The following is a 16829-nucleotide window of genomic DNA, read 5'->3' as shown; positions in this document are numbered from 1 at the left end:
CAACACAATCTTAGAATTAAGAGAAGATGCTTCAGTGGCAAACAAACCTAAAAGTGTCTTACGGTTTTCTTTGGTGTCTTTGAGGGGGTCTGTAAGGATGACTTCATGGAAGAGCATAGGTCCTTGGACACCCGACTGGATGTTCTCCTTGAGAGGGGTGGTGTGGGAGTCTCTTCCTCCTCACTGCCAGAGTCTGAAATCTCTGCTGCCGGCAGAAATTCCTCTTCTTCTTGGTCACTCTTACTGTTACCTAAAAACCTGAATGGTGGGACACATTATTTTCTGATATTTAGCATCTAAATAAAAAGCTCTCTAATAGGTCACTGTGGACTAGAAATATTACAGAGTCTTTTCTGCAACCAAGTAATATAGGCTATGTTCTGCTTCTTGGACCCTTGCTACTGTAATGCTCTGCTAAGGGTTTTACTTGTAGTCTCTTGTTAAATCCTTCGACAACCTTGTGACTTGTGAATTATCACTCCCATTTTATAGAAGAGGAAACCGTAGCTTAGAAAGGTGAAGTAACCTTCCCAAGGTTACACAGTATGACAAAGCTCAGGTTTAAATCCAAGTTGCTAGAATCAAAGTTCATGCTTTTAGGGACTGCACTAACAGTCTTGCTGAGTGTGAGTATGGGGCCCCAGGAGCCCTCTGAACCCAGGGCACTATTTCTTGCCTCTTTCAAACTATGCCATTTATGTGGAATTAACATATTCCCAGACATACTAAGTAAAAGGCAAATTAATGGAATAGCAAATAACAAACAAGAAACATTGGAGGCTTTAGGAAATGAGATTAGGGATACTATAGAGAGCAGTTACAAACGTTTTCTGCCTGCTAAGAACAGGCTTACCGAAGCTGCTGTCTAATCCGATTCAAAGTCAAGACAGAACTCTTCCTACGGATCCGATGTGGGATAGAGGTAGTTTCTTCTGGAGCTTCTGGTTCTTCTGCCTCCCTGCAAGGTATCACAGCACGATTACAAGACATAGTTTTGGGCACTGGAGTCAGCGGTGGGCTCCTGACTGGCTCCTACTGTTTTTTATAGCTACTTTGGAAAGATTTGGATTTGGAGCGAACTAATCACACTTGGTCAAAAACTTTACAATTCAAGTCTGACTCAACACCAAAGATAAAGTTTGCCTGAAGCTTATCATTCAAATCAGACTCATGACTTCACCAGCTAAAAACCAGGATGTACTCAGGCCAGGCAGAGCTTCTTGCCCTCTTTCATTTCTGAGGCATCAGTGGATTTACTGTCCCAGACTCAAGGCAGGCAGAAGTGCAGCTATGTATTCAATACAAAGCATTTACCAAGCAAACCTATTATAGACCAGGTGCTGGAGTTTTTGAGCAGGAAATATGGCCATGCGTGATTTCTGTTATGTCATATTATCTGTGCTGCCCCTTATTTACAAACATTGTCTCGTGTCAAACTGCAAAGTTTGATCTAGATGCATTATCTTCTTGTACCATATGTATTTGAGAATGGTTTCCAGCCCAAAAAACAAAACAAAACAAAACAAAAACTAGGAAAGTGAATATTAATATGTGGCAAAGAGCCTTGGCAGGACTGTGAAGCAATCCAGGTTTGGGAAATTATCTCCTAGAGCAGGGATTCCAAAAGGACAGCCAAGTATATCAGAATCATCCAAGGACCATTTCCAAATGCAGATTACTGGGCCTAACCCTCAGAGATTGATTCGTCTGGGAAGAGGCTCAGAAAAAATCTGTATTTTAGAAAGGTTCCCAGGTGATGCTACAACAGATTTGAGACCTGCTGCTCTAACTTGAGCAGCCGTGTCCCACACATTCCACATCACATAACAGAGCTCAGCTTGCCCTGTGGGAGGCAGGGTAACGCCCAGTCACCTCTTTTTGATGATATCTGGTTTCAGAATCATGGAAGGCACTGCCGAGGATTTCCAGCCCCCGCTGATAGGGGTAAGTGTTCTTTCCTCACTAATCTCTGTGGTTTTCAAAGCTGGGACTCGGGTTCTCAGGATCCTGTGACAGTTAGGTGATGCCTTCTTGTCATCCTCAGCACATGAGCTTTGAATCTCTCCAGTTTTCTGTGGGGCTTTCAGAGCTGGGGACGAGGTATGAAGTCCATCAGGCTGAGACCTCTTAGTAGGTGAGGTGATCTCAAAGAAGGCCACTTTTCGTTTACATCTTCCGGGAGAATCCAACAAGGTCCCTGAATTCTGCTGGGAAATCCTAGTGCTAGGGGTCCTAGGGAAACCTAATCCCAAGAGAAATTACCACAATGTATGAATTTTATAATAAGCACCATGCACAACCTCAATCTCATTACAGCTAAATTCATCCACTGAAGTTACACAAAGAACTGAGCCGGAACCAAGAGTCAGGTGCTTAACTGACTGAACCCCATGAGTTGCCCATATTTTTAACCACTCCATGCTTTCTTCCCCCAGGCTAGCTAGTTTTTTTTCTTTTTCTTTTTCTTTTTTTTTTTTTTAAAGATTTTATTTATTTATTTGACAGAGAGATCACAAGCAGGCAGAGAGGTAGGCAGAGAGAGGAGGAAGCAGGCTCCCTGCTGAGCAGAGAGCCCGATGCGGGGCTCGATCCCAGGACTCTGAGATCATGACCTGAGCCGAAGGCAGCAGCTTAACCCACTGAGCCACCCAGGTGCCCCTTATTTTTCATCTCTCCTAAATTCCAGGGTGATTTCCCTAGTTAGAGTCATAAGTCAACTGTTAAATCAGCTTTTGTGGATAAATGTTCAGCAATTTCCCTGAAGTAATCTACCAAAGGAGTGCTTCTTCTTTTTTTTTTTTTTTTTAAGATTTTATTTATTTATTTGACAGAGAGCACAAGTAGGCAGAGAGGCAGGCAGAGAGAGAGGAAGCAGGCTCCCCGCTGTGCAGAGAGCCCGATGCGGGGCACAATCCTAGGACCCTGAGATCATGACCTGGGCCGAAGGCAGAGGCTTAACCCACTGAGCCACCCAGGCGCCCCCATTTTCCTCTTTCTGTTAAAAACAATTAATCCAAAACATTTTCATCATAGCCCTCTCCTCTAGTTATATAACTGTGTCAAGTCCAGATTTCTTACCCTGTCCAGGTCCTGTAAAAGCAACAGTAAAAAAATACTGCCATTTATTTCTATATGGTGATGTTGCCAATTATTTCTTTAGTAATCTTTTGGTATTTCCCAAATGTTTTATATGTTTACGTTCAGCTCCTAAATACACATTATACTAAGGAGCTATCAAGAACACAGATAACTTGGAGCACCTAGGTGGCTCAGTTGTTAAACGTCTGTCTTTGGCTTGGGTCATGATCCCAGGATCCTGGGATTAAGCACCACATTGGGCTCCCTGCTAGGCGGGAAGCCTGCTTTCCCTCTTTTCCTCTCCCAGCCCCCCTGCTCATGTTTCTGCTCTCGCTCTCTCTTGCTGTCAAATAAGTAAATCAAATCTTAAAAAAAAAAAACAAAAAAAAAAAAAAACACAGATAACTTAAACCCAATAAACTTGGTACATACACAAAGAATTCAGGATTGATGACACATAATAGGATGAGGATGAACTCTCAGAACTGCCACAGGGTGGCTTCAAATACATTGTAAGTGAAAAAGAAATAAAATCCTATGCATGTTTGTGCATATGTATGTGTGTGCATACATGCGTATCTGCTTATTTTTGCAAAAAACACAGAAAAAAAAAAAACCCCAGAAACTAATAAAACTGATTACTTACAAAAGATGGAAAAGAAACAGGGTATGTGGGCAAAGAAAGGAATGGGGCTTCTCTTGAGTACACTTTTTTTTTTTTTAAAGATTTTGTTTATTTATTTGTCAGAGAGAGTGAAAGCACAAACAGGGGTGGGTGGGGGTAGGCAGCAGGCAGAGGGAGAAGCAGGCTCCCCACTGTGCAAGGAGTCCAACACGCAACTCGGTCCCAGGACCCTGGGATCATGCCCTAAGCCAAAGGAAGATGCTTAACCAACCGAGCCACCCAGCATCCCAAGTACACTTGTTTTATGAGACTGATGCGCTACCTACTGCGTTAACGAGGCACCTGAGTACACTTGTTTTAAATAGCTTTGAATCTTATTTTAATGATTCATATGCTTCAAAATTAATCAAAGATGGGAGAGACCCTAAAATTAAACAGAAATAAAAGAACCTAACTGCCTATCACCAATAATAAAACCATCAGAAGGAAAGAAAAGCAGTTAAATTAACTTACTCCCTCAGTGGAATATATTCTAAAGGCATAAAGAACTGCAAATTAATTCCAAACTTAAGTTGGTAAGTTAACTACCGGTAGTAGTACTGGGATAGCAATTGTGAAACTACTTCGTGTGTATCAGGATCTTGAAGGAGGGGGATACAGCTATAGAATATGGGAAGAACCCTGTGGTACAAATTAGAAGTATTGGTATAAATTTAAGAGTTTAAAAATACTTATTTCTTATCTCTAAAAGCAAGGTCACCTTAGTAGCAAAGTTTTAGAAGTTAAACTTAATTGTTCTGGTTGAGCCCTATAACTTCTAAAGCTTTGCTACTGTGGAATACAATATGGAAGCTTCTCAAAAAATTAAACAGAGGGGCGCCTAGGTGGCTCGGTCATTAAGCGTCTGCCTTCAGCTCAGGTCATGATCCCAGGGTCCTGGGATGGAGCCCCTCATCTGGCTCCCTGCTCAGCAGGAAGCCTGCTTCTCTCTCTCCCACTCCCCCTGTTTGTGTTCCCTCTCTCGCTGTCTCTCTCTGTCAAATAAATAAATAAAATCTTTTAAAAAAACTAAATAGAAATATTATACAATCCACAATTCCACTTTTGTGTAGTTACCCAAAGAAAATGAAAACAATAACTTGAAAAGATATGTGCACCTACATGCAGCATTATATACAATATTCAAAATATGGAAACAACTTGAAGTGTCTATTAATGAATAAATGGATAAAGATACACACACACACACACACACACACACACACACAGACACAAAGAAATATTTTTCGGCCAAACAAAGAATAAAATCCTACCATTTGCACAACATGGATGGATCTTGAGGGCATTACACTAAGTGAAATAAGTCAGACAGAGAAAGACAAACACTGTATGATCTCACTTAAATGTGGAATCTAAATTTTAAAGATTTATGTTTGTCAGAGAGAGAGAGAGAGAGAGAGGGGATGCGTACAAGCAGGGGGAACAGCAGGCAGAGGGAAAAGCAGGCTCCCCACTGAGCCTGATTTGGGGCTCGATCCCAGCACCCCGAGATTATGACCTAAGCCAAAGTTAGATATTTAACCAACTGAGACACCCAGGCACCCCTGGAATCTAAATTTTAAGGACTTATTTATTTATATTTTATTTTATTTAAAGATTTTATTTATATATTTGTCAGAGAGAGACAGAGCACAAGCAGAGGGAGCAGCAGGCAAGGGAGAGGGAAAAGCAGTTCCCCCACTGAGCAGGGAGCCCAACGTGGGGCTCCATCCCAGGATCCCAGGATCATGACCTGAGCCCAAGGCAGACGCTTAACTGGCTGAGCCACCCAGGCGTCCCTCTAAACTTTAAGAAAACAAAACCAAGCTCATAAATAAAGAGAACAGACAGGTGATCACCAGTCAAGGCACGGGTGAAATGGATGAAGGAGGTCAGAATAAGTCACTCATGAGGATATAGTGTGCGTGGAGAGATAACGGCAACTATAGTTAAGAATACTGTTATTGCATACCTGAAAGTTGCTTAGAGAGTAAAGCCAAAACATTTTCACCTCAAGAAAAAAATATTTATAACTATGTATGGTGAGAGATGTGAACAGATTATGTTGTGTATCTGAAACTAATATAATGCTATATGTTAATTATACCTCTCAATCTTTTAAAAAAAGGAAATTTTGACACCTGCTACAACATGGATGGTCCCTAATGACATTATGCTAACTTAAACCAGTCAGAAAAGGATGAATACTATATGATTCCACTTAAACGAGGTATTTAGAGTAGTCAAACTCAGGAAAAAAGAATGGTGGTGGTTGCCCAAGGATGGGAAATGGGGAAATGGGAATCTATGGTCTAATGGCTACAGAGTTTCCATTGCAGAAGATGATGGGGATGGCTGTACAAAAATGTGAGTGTATTTAATGCCACTTAACTGTACACTTAAAAATGACTAAAATGGTAAATTTTATGTGTATTTCAATACCTGTCTACTCGGTACCTGGTCCACTGGGGCATTAACTGGATATTACAGCACGAGTTACTACTTTATCATTTTCCATTAGTCTCAGTATTGCCCACCGTGACCCATCTTGCACTTACCACTGAGCTCCAATCTCTTCTTTGCCTTTGGAGTGACAAGATGGGAAGGAGTTTGGCGAAATTTGGAGGTAGAGTGTCTTGATTCAATCCTTTTGATTGCATGCTCTGCTGTGGTCGAAGAAGGGCTTCCCAGGCCCTTAGTCTTGGCTCCCACAGGCTTCTGGCACCTAGGACTGCTTTCTTGTGGCTGATCAAACTCTGCAAATAGTTCTGGCGACAGTGGTCTGAATGTCTTCTCATTCCAAGATAGTTTCACAAAGAGTGTCTCCTCATTTCTCACATCCACAGGCATCACTTCATCTGGGCCTAAAGCTACTACCTGAACAGGAAGAAATGAGAACCAAATGAGCCAACAGATGCTTCATGAGAGCTATGATTAAAAAGCATTGGGGCGCCTGGGTGGCTCAGTGGGTTAAGCCGATGCCTTCGGCTTAGGTCATGATCTCAGGGTCCTGGGATCGAGTCCCGCATCGGGCTCTCTGCTCAGCAGGGAGCCTGCTTCCCTCTCTCTCTCTCTCTCTGCCTGCTTCTCTGTCTACTTGTGATCTCTCTCTGTCAAATAAATAAATAAAATCTTTAAAAAAAAAAAAAAAAAAAGCATTTACATCTACATCCCTACCTGGGATGTCCCTTTCCCAAACTAAAGAGGCATATTTCCAGACTCCTACTTATGGAGTATGATATCCATACCCCATGTTGCTTTCTTTCCCGGTCCGATCTATTCACTCATGCCAAATTTCCCCACAACTTTTCTAAGCATGCTCCCCTGCTCGTCTCTAACGGCTCTTTGCTACTTCAAGATCTGATTATTACACTGGTTTTTGGGGCATTCTAAAAATGGCCCCACGTTACTTCCTGAGTGCTCAGTCCTCTTCCAGATGGCCTTCCATTACTATCTGAGATTGGCTTGTCACAGTCCTGCTCCTCTCCCCCATCATGCTCCCACCTAAATACCCCTCTTCCTTTCTAAATCAACCCATTTTTCTGTTTCAACTTGTATATCTGCCTTTTGCTCCTTCACTCTTTTAACTCAGAGACAAATTGTTTTGAGGCATATGTTATGCTGGACTTGTAGACTGGAAAAATCTGACTGGTCATGCCAGACCCAAGTCTCTCTGCCCTACCATTAAATCAAACTTGGGACCACACTTCATATAATATGATCCCCTATTTTGGGGGGCCTGAAGTAGCTCAAGAAATAACCTGTATCTTAGTCTCCAAACCAGTGTCTGCATTCATCCTGTAGTTCATTGGAACCTGATTTATCACAAAATCCCATAATACAAATTTACCCTTAGCAACTAACACCCTTCGTACTGATCCACTTAAGGTGAAGTCCTCATTTAAGCAAGCGTATTTAGCCTCGCAATGCTTTGTGCCTGCCACAACCACAGCTAAATATAATTTCCCACCGAGATTCATTTGCTAATTTCCTGCTTATCCCTTGGGTCACAACCTAAATGTCACTTCCTCCAGGAGGCTCCTAACACATGCTAAATGCTCTCGATAAATAATTTGTGGAGATGAAGTAGGCAGCAAGCAGAAAAGATAACAAACAGGAAAAAATTTCATTTCTGTGGGGTAAATTAGAGCCAGGAATGTTTCTGAGGTCATGCAGTTCAGGAGGCAGCCAGAAATAAGCTTCAAGATAGAACCCGAGTATCAAAGCATCACTTACCTGCACGTGGTCAATGATGGTCTCAGCACTAATGTTGCTGTTACAGGCAGGGTAATCATACCAGAATATCTCCTGTGCAGCAGGCTCCCGGCCTAGCAAATGCCGTTTACTGGCAGGAACTTCACAGAAACGGATAAACCACTGTACTCGAGCACGTTTCTTAGAATGAGGTTCAGAATCTAGAAGGGATAGGTGAAAAAGGGAGATGCAAGAACATTTGTTAAGCACTTCCTGTGTGCCTGACACTGTGCTAAGCACCTGATAATACTTGATTAACATATTTTTTTAAAGATGTTATTTATTTGACAGAGAGAGACACAGTGAGAGGAAACACAAGCAGGGGGACTGAGAGAGGAAGAAGTGGGCTTCCCACCGAGCAGGGAGCTCAAGGCAGGGCTCGATCCCAGGACACCGGGATCATGATCCGAGCAAAAGCCAGAAGCCTAACAACTAAGCCACCCAGGCACCTCGATGAACATATTATTTTTAATCAGCACATTAACCCTACAAGGTAGGTACTATGGCTATCTCCCTTTAACAGACAAACTAATCAAGTTACAGGGACCTTAAAAAAATTTGCCAAAGGTTACAGGACCAACCAGCAGCAATCTGACTCCACCCAGTATTCATGTCCTTCTCACTTGGCTGGACTTCCTAATAAGGTTATTAGTCATCGAAGAAATTACAAAAGGCATTTAAGAGGAGAAATTCTAATCAGGGGCAGTGAACAAATCTTATAAATGAGTGACTATAAAGAGGACACCAAAAAAGAGCAAAATAAAAATCTTGACAAAAACTAAAGCATCAGTCATTGAGGTGACTTCTGACAAACATATGCTTGCAATTTTTAGCTTTATCTTTGCAATATATCATCAACATCACTCTGTACTAGCATTCGGTCCAAGTGAAAGGTTATACGCTCATTAGTGCCACCATCGTCACCACCTCTTCTCTTCCCCAGCGCTCTTCAGAGAAAGACTGAAGCCATCAAAAGAGCGCCACAGACTCCAAACTCTAGACACAAAGGCCTGTACCTTAAATACAAAAGCCCACAGTGCTGAGGTGCTCCCCCTGGTGGATATTCCTTTGATGAGGTTTTCCTCCCTTCTTGTCAAATATCCTTCCTATCTCTGTAACATGAAATATCTTCATCCTCTCACCATATCAGTTCCTTCTTGTAGGCATACAAACTGCCACAGGAATAACTGCCGCATCATTTCCCTCCTAGCTTTTGGAAGACACAGTTTTGTGTATTTTCCATTTCTTTTTAATCCTCCTTTTAGAACTCTGTCCCATTCCCACCTTTCTGCACTCTTCTCTGCTTTGCAGAGCGTTAAAAGCTCAGAAAATCAGTTGAGGGCTGTGAATGCAGACATGCAGGCTCTACCTTCCCCTTTGTTCCTCCAGCATTAGGGGGAAGTAATGGCTTTCTGCACTTATTGATCTCTGGGAAATACCACCTTTTGTTCTTCCAGCCTTTTCAACACTATACACAGATCTAAAGTGTTTTTGTGTTCCTGACTGAACATCAGCTGATACAACTTCCCAATCCAGCTTACCTCCTCCCTTGTAAAAAAGTTACACTTGCAAAATTCTTCACTAACTTCCTCATGTTAAAATTAAAAGACAAGTTTGGGGGCGCCTGGGTGGCTCAGTCATTTAAATATCTGCCTTCGGCTCAAGTCATGATCCCCGGGTCCTGGGATCGAGCCCCGCATCGGGCTCTCTCCTTGGTGGGGAGCCTGCTTCCTCCTCTCTATCTCTGCCTGCCTCTCTGCCTACTTGTGATCTCTCTCTGTCGAATAAATAAATAAAATCTTAAAAAAAAAAAAAAAAGATAATCTGTATTATAGTACAAATCACCTATCTCCCCCCTAACTTCCTCATGCTAAAATTAAAAGATAAGTCTGTATGATAGTGTAAATCACCTATTTTTCTTCCCCTTTCCTTTTGAACTCATCCTTTGTCCATTCCAAAAATCCTGCCTTAATGACCTTTTTTTTTTTTTTAATTTTATTTATTTATTTGAGAGAGGAAGAGAGAGTGAGAGAGAGCATGAGAGGTGAGAAGGTCAGAGGGAGAAGCAGATTCCCCGTGGAGCTGGGAGCCTGATTTGGGACTTGATCCTGGGACTCTGGGATCATGACCTAAGCTGAAGGCAGTTGTTTAACCAACCAAGGCAGCTGTTTAACCACCCAGGTGCCCCTTAGTGACCATTTTAGCCCATTCCTAAAAATAATGAGAAAGCTAAATTCTCGAACCACTCCCCCAATCCCACTTTTACCCAATATTGCTCTAATGAGTAGAGAAGGTTACGAGGTATAAAATGGTATAGCCAGGGCTTAAATGACCCCACCTCAGAATCTAGAGCTCACGCCCTATATGGAGCTATGAACAGAGAAATCAGCAATCAAAAATCTTGCAGCTCCCAATTGTTCATGATAAGGAATGGTTTTCATTCTAGCCCCAAACTTACCATCTTCAAACAACTCAACCAATTTAGCAACATACGGATTTTCATCATCATCCCCTTCTATCAACACGAACTGTCCAACTTGGATATGAATCTCAGTCAGACCACCTTCCATTTTGACACTCATTTCTCTACGAAGGAGAGAAACATGTTAGGATATCACTTAGGGTAGACAACTTCAACGTACCCTCTGGGCGGATGAAAGTGCTTTCCAACTGGAAAATCTCCTAGTTTCTCTCTGATGACCAAGTATCCTACTAGGAAACCAGTTCACCCATAAAGTCATATGCAAGAAGAAATGAAATGGGTTGAATGAATTGTTTTAATGTGGATGGTTAATCCAGAGGCCTTAATATGAATGTTAACCTCTCTTAGTTATTGACAAAAAATAAAGGCTTCCCAAAGTATGAAACCTGCCCAATAACAGTATCAAAATTTTCAGAGACCTCTAGGGCTGAGAGGACATAGCAACAACAGTGCATCCTACCGTCATCATGCAGACACAAAGAACCCACTTTAAATAAACACAACATCATCACACATACCAAATTTTATTAACTTGACATGTCTTCCTCTATCACTGCTATAGTTATGCTATCATCTTGTACCAAATAAAACCCCTCCTTATAATCCATTCATATTTACTGTCCCTCAATTCTCAATCTAGAGTAACTGGAACAGGCTGGATATAAGTTAACAGTTTAGTGAGGAGAAGTTATTACTTCCAGGACAACCAACAGAGTCCAACACTCACTTGTAGGTGTGGTAGCGTAGTTTTTGGTCCAAAGACGGCTTGCCAACCCATGAATAAGTTTGTCTAGTCTTCAGCCTTGTAGGGTAGCACGCCATGGTTCCTGTGTAGAAGTCACTAACTCTGAGTTAACATGACAATGCTCTGATGGATTCTAGCACACAGTCCTGCCTTCAATGAGTTTAGCCTTCTCTTCTGCTCCCATTACATTCCCGCAGATTTTAGAAAATAACTTGAGAAAAGTCAAACTTCATTAAGATTGAACATAGACAATTTATCCTCTATGTTATCATCTGTATATATCTTGTACTATGCCTTACCTCTTCCTAGGCAGGGTCAATAAGTAGGAAAAGAAACTTTAAGTTTTTAGAAGTATCTACTAGCTACAAGGCACAATGATAGGTATTAAACATCTAACAACCTGAAACTAAAAGACAGTGATATATGGTTGTTCATATCTTCACAACACTTATAATCAAGATAGGGATAAAATATAAATGCAATAAAGGACAATAGTAGTGTGAAAAGTCAAGAGATGGACGCAGAGAGACTATTGCAAGTTAGAGGACCAGGTCTTGTGGCTGTTCGGGTAGCAAATGCTTCCTATAGGGGTTTTCTAAACTGAATATTGAATAGTAAGTAGCTATCGTGTAACATTTATTTTTTTAAATTTTTTCTTTAAGATTTTATTTGTTTATTTGACAGAGAGAAAAAGAGAGAGCACAAGCAGTGGGAGCAGCAGACTCCCTGCTGAGCAAGGAGCCTGATTTGGGGGGGGGGGGGGCTTGATCCCAGACTCTGGGATCATGACCTGAGCAGAAGGCAGAGGCTTAACCCACTGAGCCACCCAGGTGCCCGCTAATCTATTATCTAAGTTTAAGTAATTAAGATAATAAATCTTTCCTCTAAATTAACTGCTGTTTTTAATGGGAGCTAACATTTGACAAAAGAATTTTTTTCTTTAATCTGACAGAATTACTCTGAATTACTGATAGATGAACAAAAATTTCAGTCTGTGTTGAAAACAACAGAATTTTAATTAGCATATTGATATTCTGATTAAACAACCTTGTTTCCTGAAGTTCGGTAGCATTATGTCTTATTCTCTACTCAGGAACATTCTGACCTACAAGATTGTCTGCTTCTAAAAAAGGTATTTTTTAATCTACTTTGAGGAAACTAATTAGCAAAAAGAAGAAAAAATGCTAAGTCATTAGTAAATACACAGCTTACAAATGATGTCTGAATGACTGCTTTACAGAGCATTAAGAGTACTATATAATTCACAACATGGTAGTATTAAAATCAGTTTAATTTTAATTAAGTACATCACAGAAATGAACAAGAGCAATGACTCATGTCAAATAAAAAATGAATTTGGATTCTTATATTCAATAAGCATTTGGTAAAATTTAGGAGAAGTGTTTGAATTTCAATAAGCATTCGAGGAAATACATAACACTAACTTACCTTAAAATAAATATTCCTTTTAATGGATGATCTGTCAGAAGTAAACTGTCAGAAGTAAACTTGGTAACAGTATTGTCAGAAGTAAACTTGGAACTTTTCACTTTTCCACAATGCAATCAGGCAAAATAGGCTACTGAGAGAACAAAAGATGCAAATCAATTACAATTCTACTAAACTCTGCCATTAAAAAAACAAAACAAAACTGGAAAATCACTGAGAGTGCTTTGTAGCAAATGGGTTATCTCCTAGAAAACTGTCTACAACTCCTGCATAATCTAATTATAGAATAAATACCTGATTTATCACTTCGACTATGATACTTGACTACACCGAAACAATAATCTCATTTTTTCATACCCCAAATTGGCAAACAGAAGGACTAACGCCATTCCTATAAGGTTCTCATGTATACCTAAGAAAATCAAATCCATGCTCTCAACTCTTTTTTTTTTTTTTTAAGATTTTTTATTTATTTATTTGTCAGAGAGAGAGAGAGAGAGAGAGCGAGCACAGGCAGACAGAGCGGCAGGCAGAGGCAGAGGGAGAAGCAGGCTCCCCACAGAACAAGGAGCCCGATGTGGGACTCGATCCCAGGACTCTGGGATCATGACCTGAGCCAAAGGCAGCAGCTTAACCAACTGAGCCACCCAGGCGTCCCCATGCTCTCAACTCTTAAATCAAGATGATATTTAACCCTACTAAAGCAGGCATCCTCCTTCAAAAACCACTCCAAGATAAAATTTAACATTCCCTTTCTAGACCATGCACTGTGTTCAATGAGACCAGTACATGGACATATATGTACAAGGGTGGGTGATTTACCCTAAGCTTTTTTTTTTTTTTTTTTTTTTAATTTTTATTTTTTTTCAGCATAACAGTATTCATTATCTGGGGTTGGACATAAAACCTGCCTCACCCTGGTCTAGCACTCTGCTCCAGGCCTGCTTTTCCAAACCTCAAAAAGGCCAAAGTTGTTGGCCTCAAAAAGGCCTCAGACTTAATATACCATTGCTGTTCTCTCTTTTTGCATATCTTTTCAGGGATGGCTCAGGTCCCCGCCTCAACAAAACTTTCTCAGATAGGCCTTCACTGATACCCAATGGAAATTTACCTTCACACCATCTTATACTGTCCCTCGGGGTCATATTTCATTATACCACCCTATGATCAAAGCAATAACATTACTTTCTTATTTATTGTACTTCCTACGCTAGAATGTTAACTTCCAAAAGCACGGGTCTTGGGACCTTATCTATCTTGTTTGTAACTGCATTCCCAAAGATTAGGTTAAGACTTGGCAATAAAATAGGTGAATGAATGAATGAATGAATGAATGAAAAACAAACTGGTTTTAAAAATCATTAGGGCAGTAGCAAGTGTGGTAAGGACATAGAACAGCCAGAACCCTTCCAGAACTGCTGGAAGGCATTTAAGCTGATAAAACCACTTTGAAAAATGGGCAGTAGCTACCAAAGCTAAATATACGCACATCCTATGACTCAGCAATTTCAACATACTATACCCAGCAGAAAAAATACATACCATCAAAAGACATGAACCAAAATGTTTGTAGCTGCACTATACAGCAATGAAATAAACCAACTACAAATGCACAGGGCGGCCGGGGGGGTGTGTACAAAATAACAATGAGCTAAAGAAATCAGGCACCAGAAGAAATCATACTATATTGATTCCATTCACATAAAGCTTAAAAATAGGTTAAAAGTAACCCATGGTGTTAGAAGTCAGAACAGAAGGTAACCTAAGTGACTGAAAGAGAGCACAGTGGGGAAGGGACATGTTTCTGGAATGCTGGTCCTGTTTCTTTATCTGGAAGCTGGTTACACAAGTATGTTCTCTTCAAGAAAGTTCATTGACTGGTACATTTATGATATCTGCACTTGTCGGTATTTAGTTATTTTTCAATGAATAGTTCAAACAATTAATCAAGAATCCTTCTATAGGGACGCCTGGGTGACTCAGTTGGTTGGACGACTGCCTTCGGCTCAGGTCATGATCCTGGAGTCTCGGGATCGAGTCCCGCATCAGGCTCCCAGCTCCACGGGGAGTCTGCTTCTCCCTCTGACTTTCTCCTCGCTCATGTTCTCTCTCACTGCCTTTCTCTCAATAAATAAATAAAAATCTTTAAAAAAAAAAATCCTTCTATAGAGGCAGCATAAGGATGTCAAGCCTCTTTGTACTGTTACTCTACTTTCTTACTTCAGGACCCAGGATTTCATCTCCCCCACTATTAGCAGAGAGATTACCCAAGAGAGATGTTGAATGGGGTGGAAAGGCAGGTCTGACTTGGTGGAGCAATGGATTTGCTTCTAGGAGATAACCACCAACAGGCTCTTAATTGTTGCAGATACCAGAAATCTTGAACAGACACACCACCCAGTACAGGGTGCCACACCCAAGGGAATTGCGGTAAAAATGATAGCAGGTATGTACTGAGCCAATATGACAGAAAATGGAGTCAAAACGCTATCTCATTTAATGCTCAAAATAACCCGAGTCCAATGCTAGTACATACTAAGTGCACAACAGACTCTCAATAATAAATATTTGCTGAATGAAAGTTAAGTGCTATGAGCACTTCAAAATGATTAACTTGTCCCAATGGTACACAGGATGGCACAGTCTTAATTCGAAGCCTGAGCAGCCAGATTCCAATGACTCTAAACCACTTCACCTTACAACACCTGTGTAAAAGTGAATAATGTTAACATATGCCTGAGAGAACATGCTTCTGGTAGCTTACTACAGTAAGTTAGGCTTCCCAGCCACTAAGTGGGAAGTCAAATGGACCTCAATTTCCTTACCCACAAAATGGGGATAATAATAGAACCTTTTTTTTTTTTTTATTCAACCAACATATATTAACCACCCAATGTGTGCCAGGCACTATTCTTGGATTTAAGTGAGAAAATGCAAAATGGCAAATTCACTTCCTCACTCCCTTAATCCCTTGCATTTATTTGTAAGAGACCGTGGATCTTAAAAAAAAAAAAAAAGAGAGAGAGAATTTGAGGAATGTTAGGAAACTCACAATTCACACAAAATTTTGCACTTAATTTCAGGGATTCATAAACCTTCTAACAACCACATATTACCCTCTGTTACGTTAAAAACCGTTGTAGAAAGACTTGGTAAATGGCGCTCTCACATCGGAAACCTCCGTTGGCATTCGCAAGTACCCCATACCAACACCGAAGAGGGTACCATTTTTACAGACAACTAAAATCGAAAACTGACATATCTAATCATTGCAGTTTCACAGACAGTAGACCACGATAAGAATCTCACATCTCATGCCTCTAAGTCCAGTGCTTTTTCCAATTATGAAAATTAGAAGGCGCTTCTACTCTAGGGTTCGAACGAAGGAAGTAGAAGACATGCCTTTAGACTTCTCTCCTAGAAAGAAGGTGGATGAAAGTCCCGCAATTAAGAGAGCTCACCTGGGAGTAGGTTGGAGGGGAGACTTGGGTGGGAGCCAGGCCCCTTACAAAAAGCGACCTAGACAAGTCTCTCTGGGCTCAATTGCTACATCCGTAAAATGGGGTAATAACTCCTGCTGTTCTGCCTTCCCTGTGGTACCTGGTTCACGACGCCTCAAAGGAGAAAGACGGAATAGCTTCACAAGGTCAAAGCAGATAGGAGGGATGGTTAAGATCATTAATGGGAATCTCAGGGCGCTGGGGGCAGGGATGCTCACGCTTCTCTGTTGGCTTCCGGTTTCCCGAACTACAACCCCTCAGTCCCCGGCGAAGCGGGAAGCCTTTTACAAATCGGGATGTGGAAAAGAAAAATGCTCCTAATGGGCTTAAAACAGTACCTGGCACTTAACAGGGGCTTAGTAAATATCTGCTGAATGAATCAATCAATGAGTCCACAGAGAACTTCTCCAGTCTTGCCGGCTCAGATTCCACTCCAGCCCCGTAATGCCACACTCACCGGGCGCCGAAGCCCTCTGCTCCCACCGTCTCAGCTCCAAGAGTTCGTGGAGCCGCAGCAACTTTAACCTGCCCCCGCTGGACTCCTCTTAAAGCCACTAGCCGCACGCCACAGTCAAAGCCGGCGCCTAGCTAGGAAAGAAGGTGGAGAAAAGAAAATTTCGCGCCAAACGCCGTGGCTCCGCCCCCAGGCTGTCCCCG

The 16829-nt window shown here is 41.3% G+C and overlaps 1 protein-coding gene across 3 annotated transcripts in view; it reads right to left on the bottom strand.

Moving 5' to 3' along the window:
• ORC1 (origin recognition complex subunit 1) overlaps positions 1-16788 on the bottom strand; it is a 29752-nt gene extending 12964 nt beyond the window's left edge. The window contains exons 1-9 of one of the 3 annotated variants that reach the window (XM_047728209.1): positions 16630-16788; positions 12673-12805; positions 11206-11305; positions 10455-10582; positions 7979-8157; positions 6301-6619; positions 1873-2242; positions 854-958; positions 63-258 (exon numbers count right to left, since the gene is read on the bottom strand). In XM_047728209.1, coding sequence (XP_047584165.1) covers positions 63-258; positions 854-958; positions 1873-2242; positions 6301-6619; positions 7979-8157; positions 10455-10582; positions 11206-11300 — 1392 coding nt within the window. In that variant the 5' untranslated portion in view covers positions 11301-11305; positions 12673-12805; positions 16630-16788. Of the gene's footprint in view, positions 1-62; positions 259-853; positions 959-1872; positions 2243-6300; positions 6620-7978; positions 8158-10454; positions 10583-11205; positions 11306-12672; positions 12806-16133; positions 16279-16629 lie in introns of those variants that run through there. The other 2 variants (XM_047728210.1, XM_047728212.1) reach the window with 2 other exon arrangements.
• Positions 16789-16829: the final 41 nt, after the last annotated feature.

The sequence above is a fragment of the Lutra lutra genome, chromosome 4, assembly GCF_902655055.1.
Source record: "Lutra lutra chromosome 4, mLutLut1.2, whole genome shotgun sequence".
NCBI lineage: Eukaryota > Metazoa > Chordata > Mammalia > Carnivora > Mustelidae > Lutra > Lutra lutra.
Note: the sequence above shows the minus strand (reverse complement) of the source record. Positions and strands in the feature narration are given on the sequence as shown.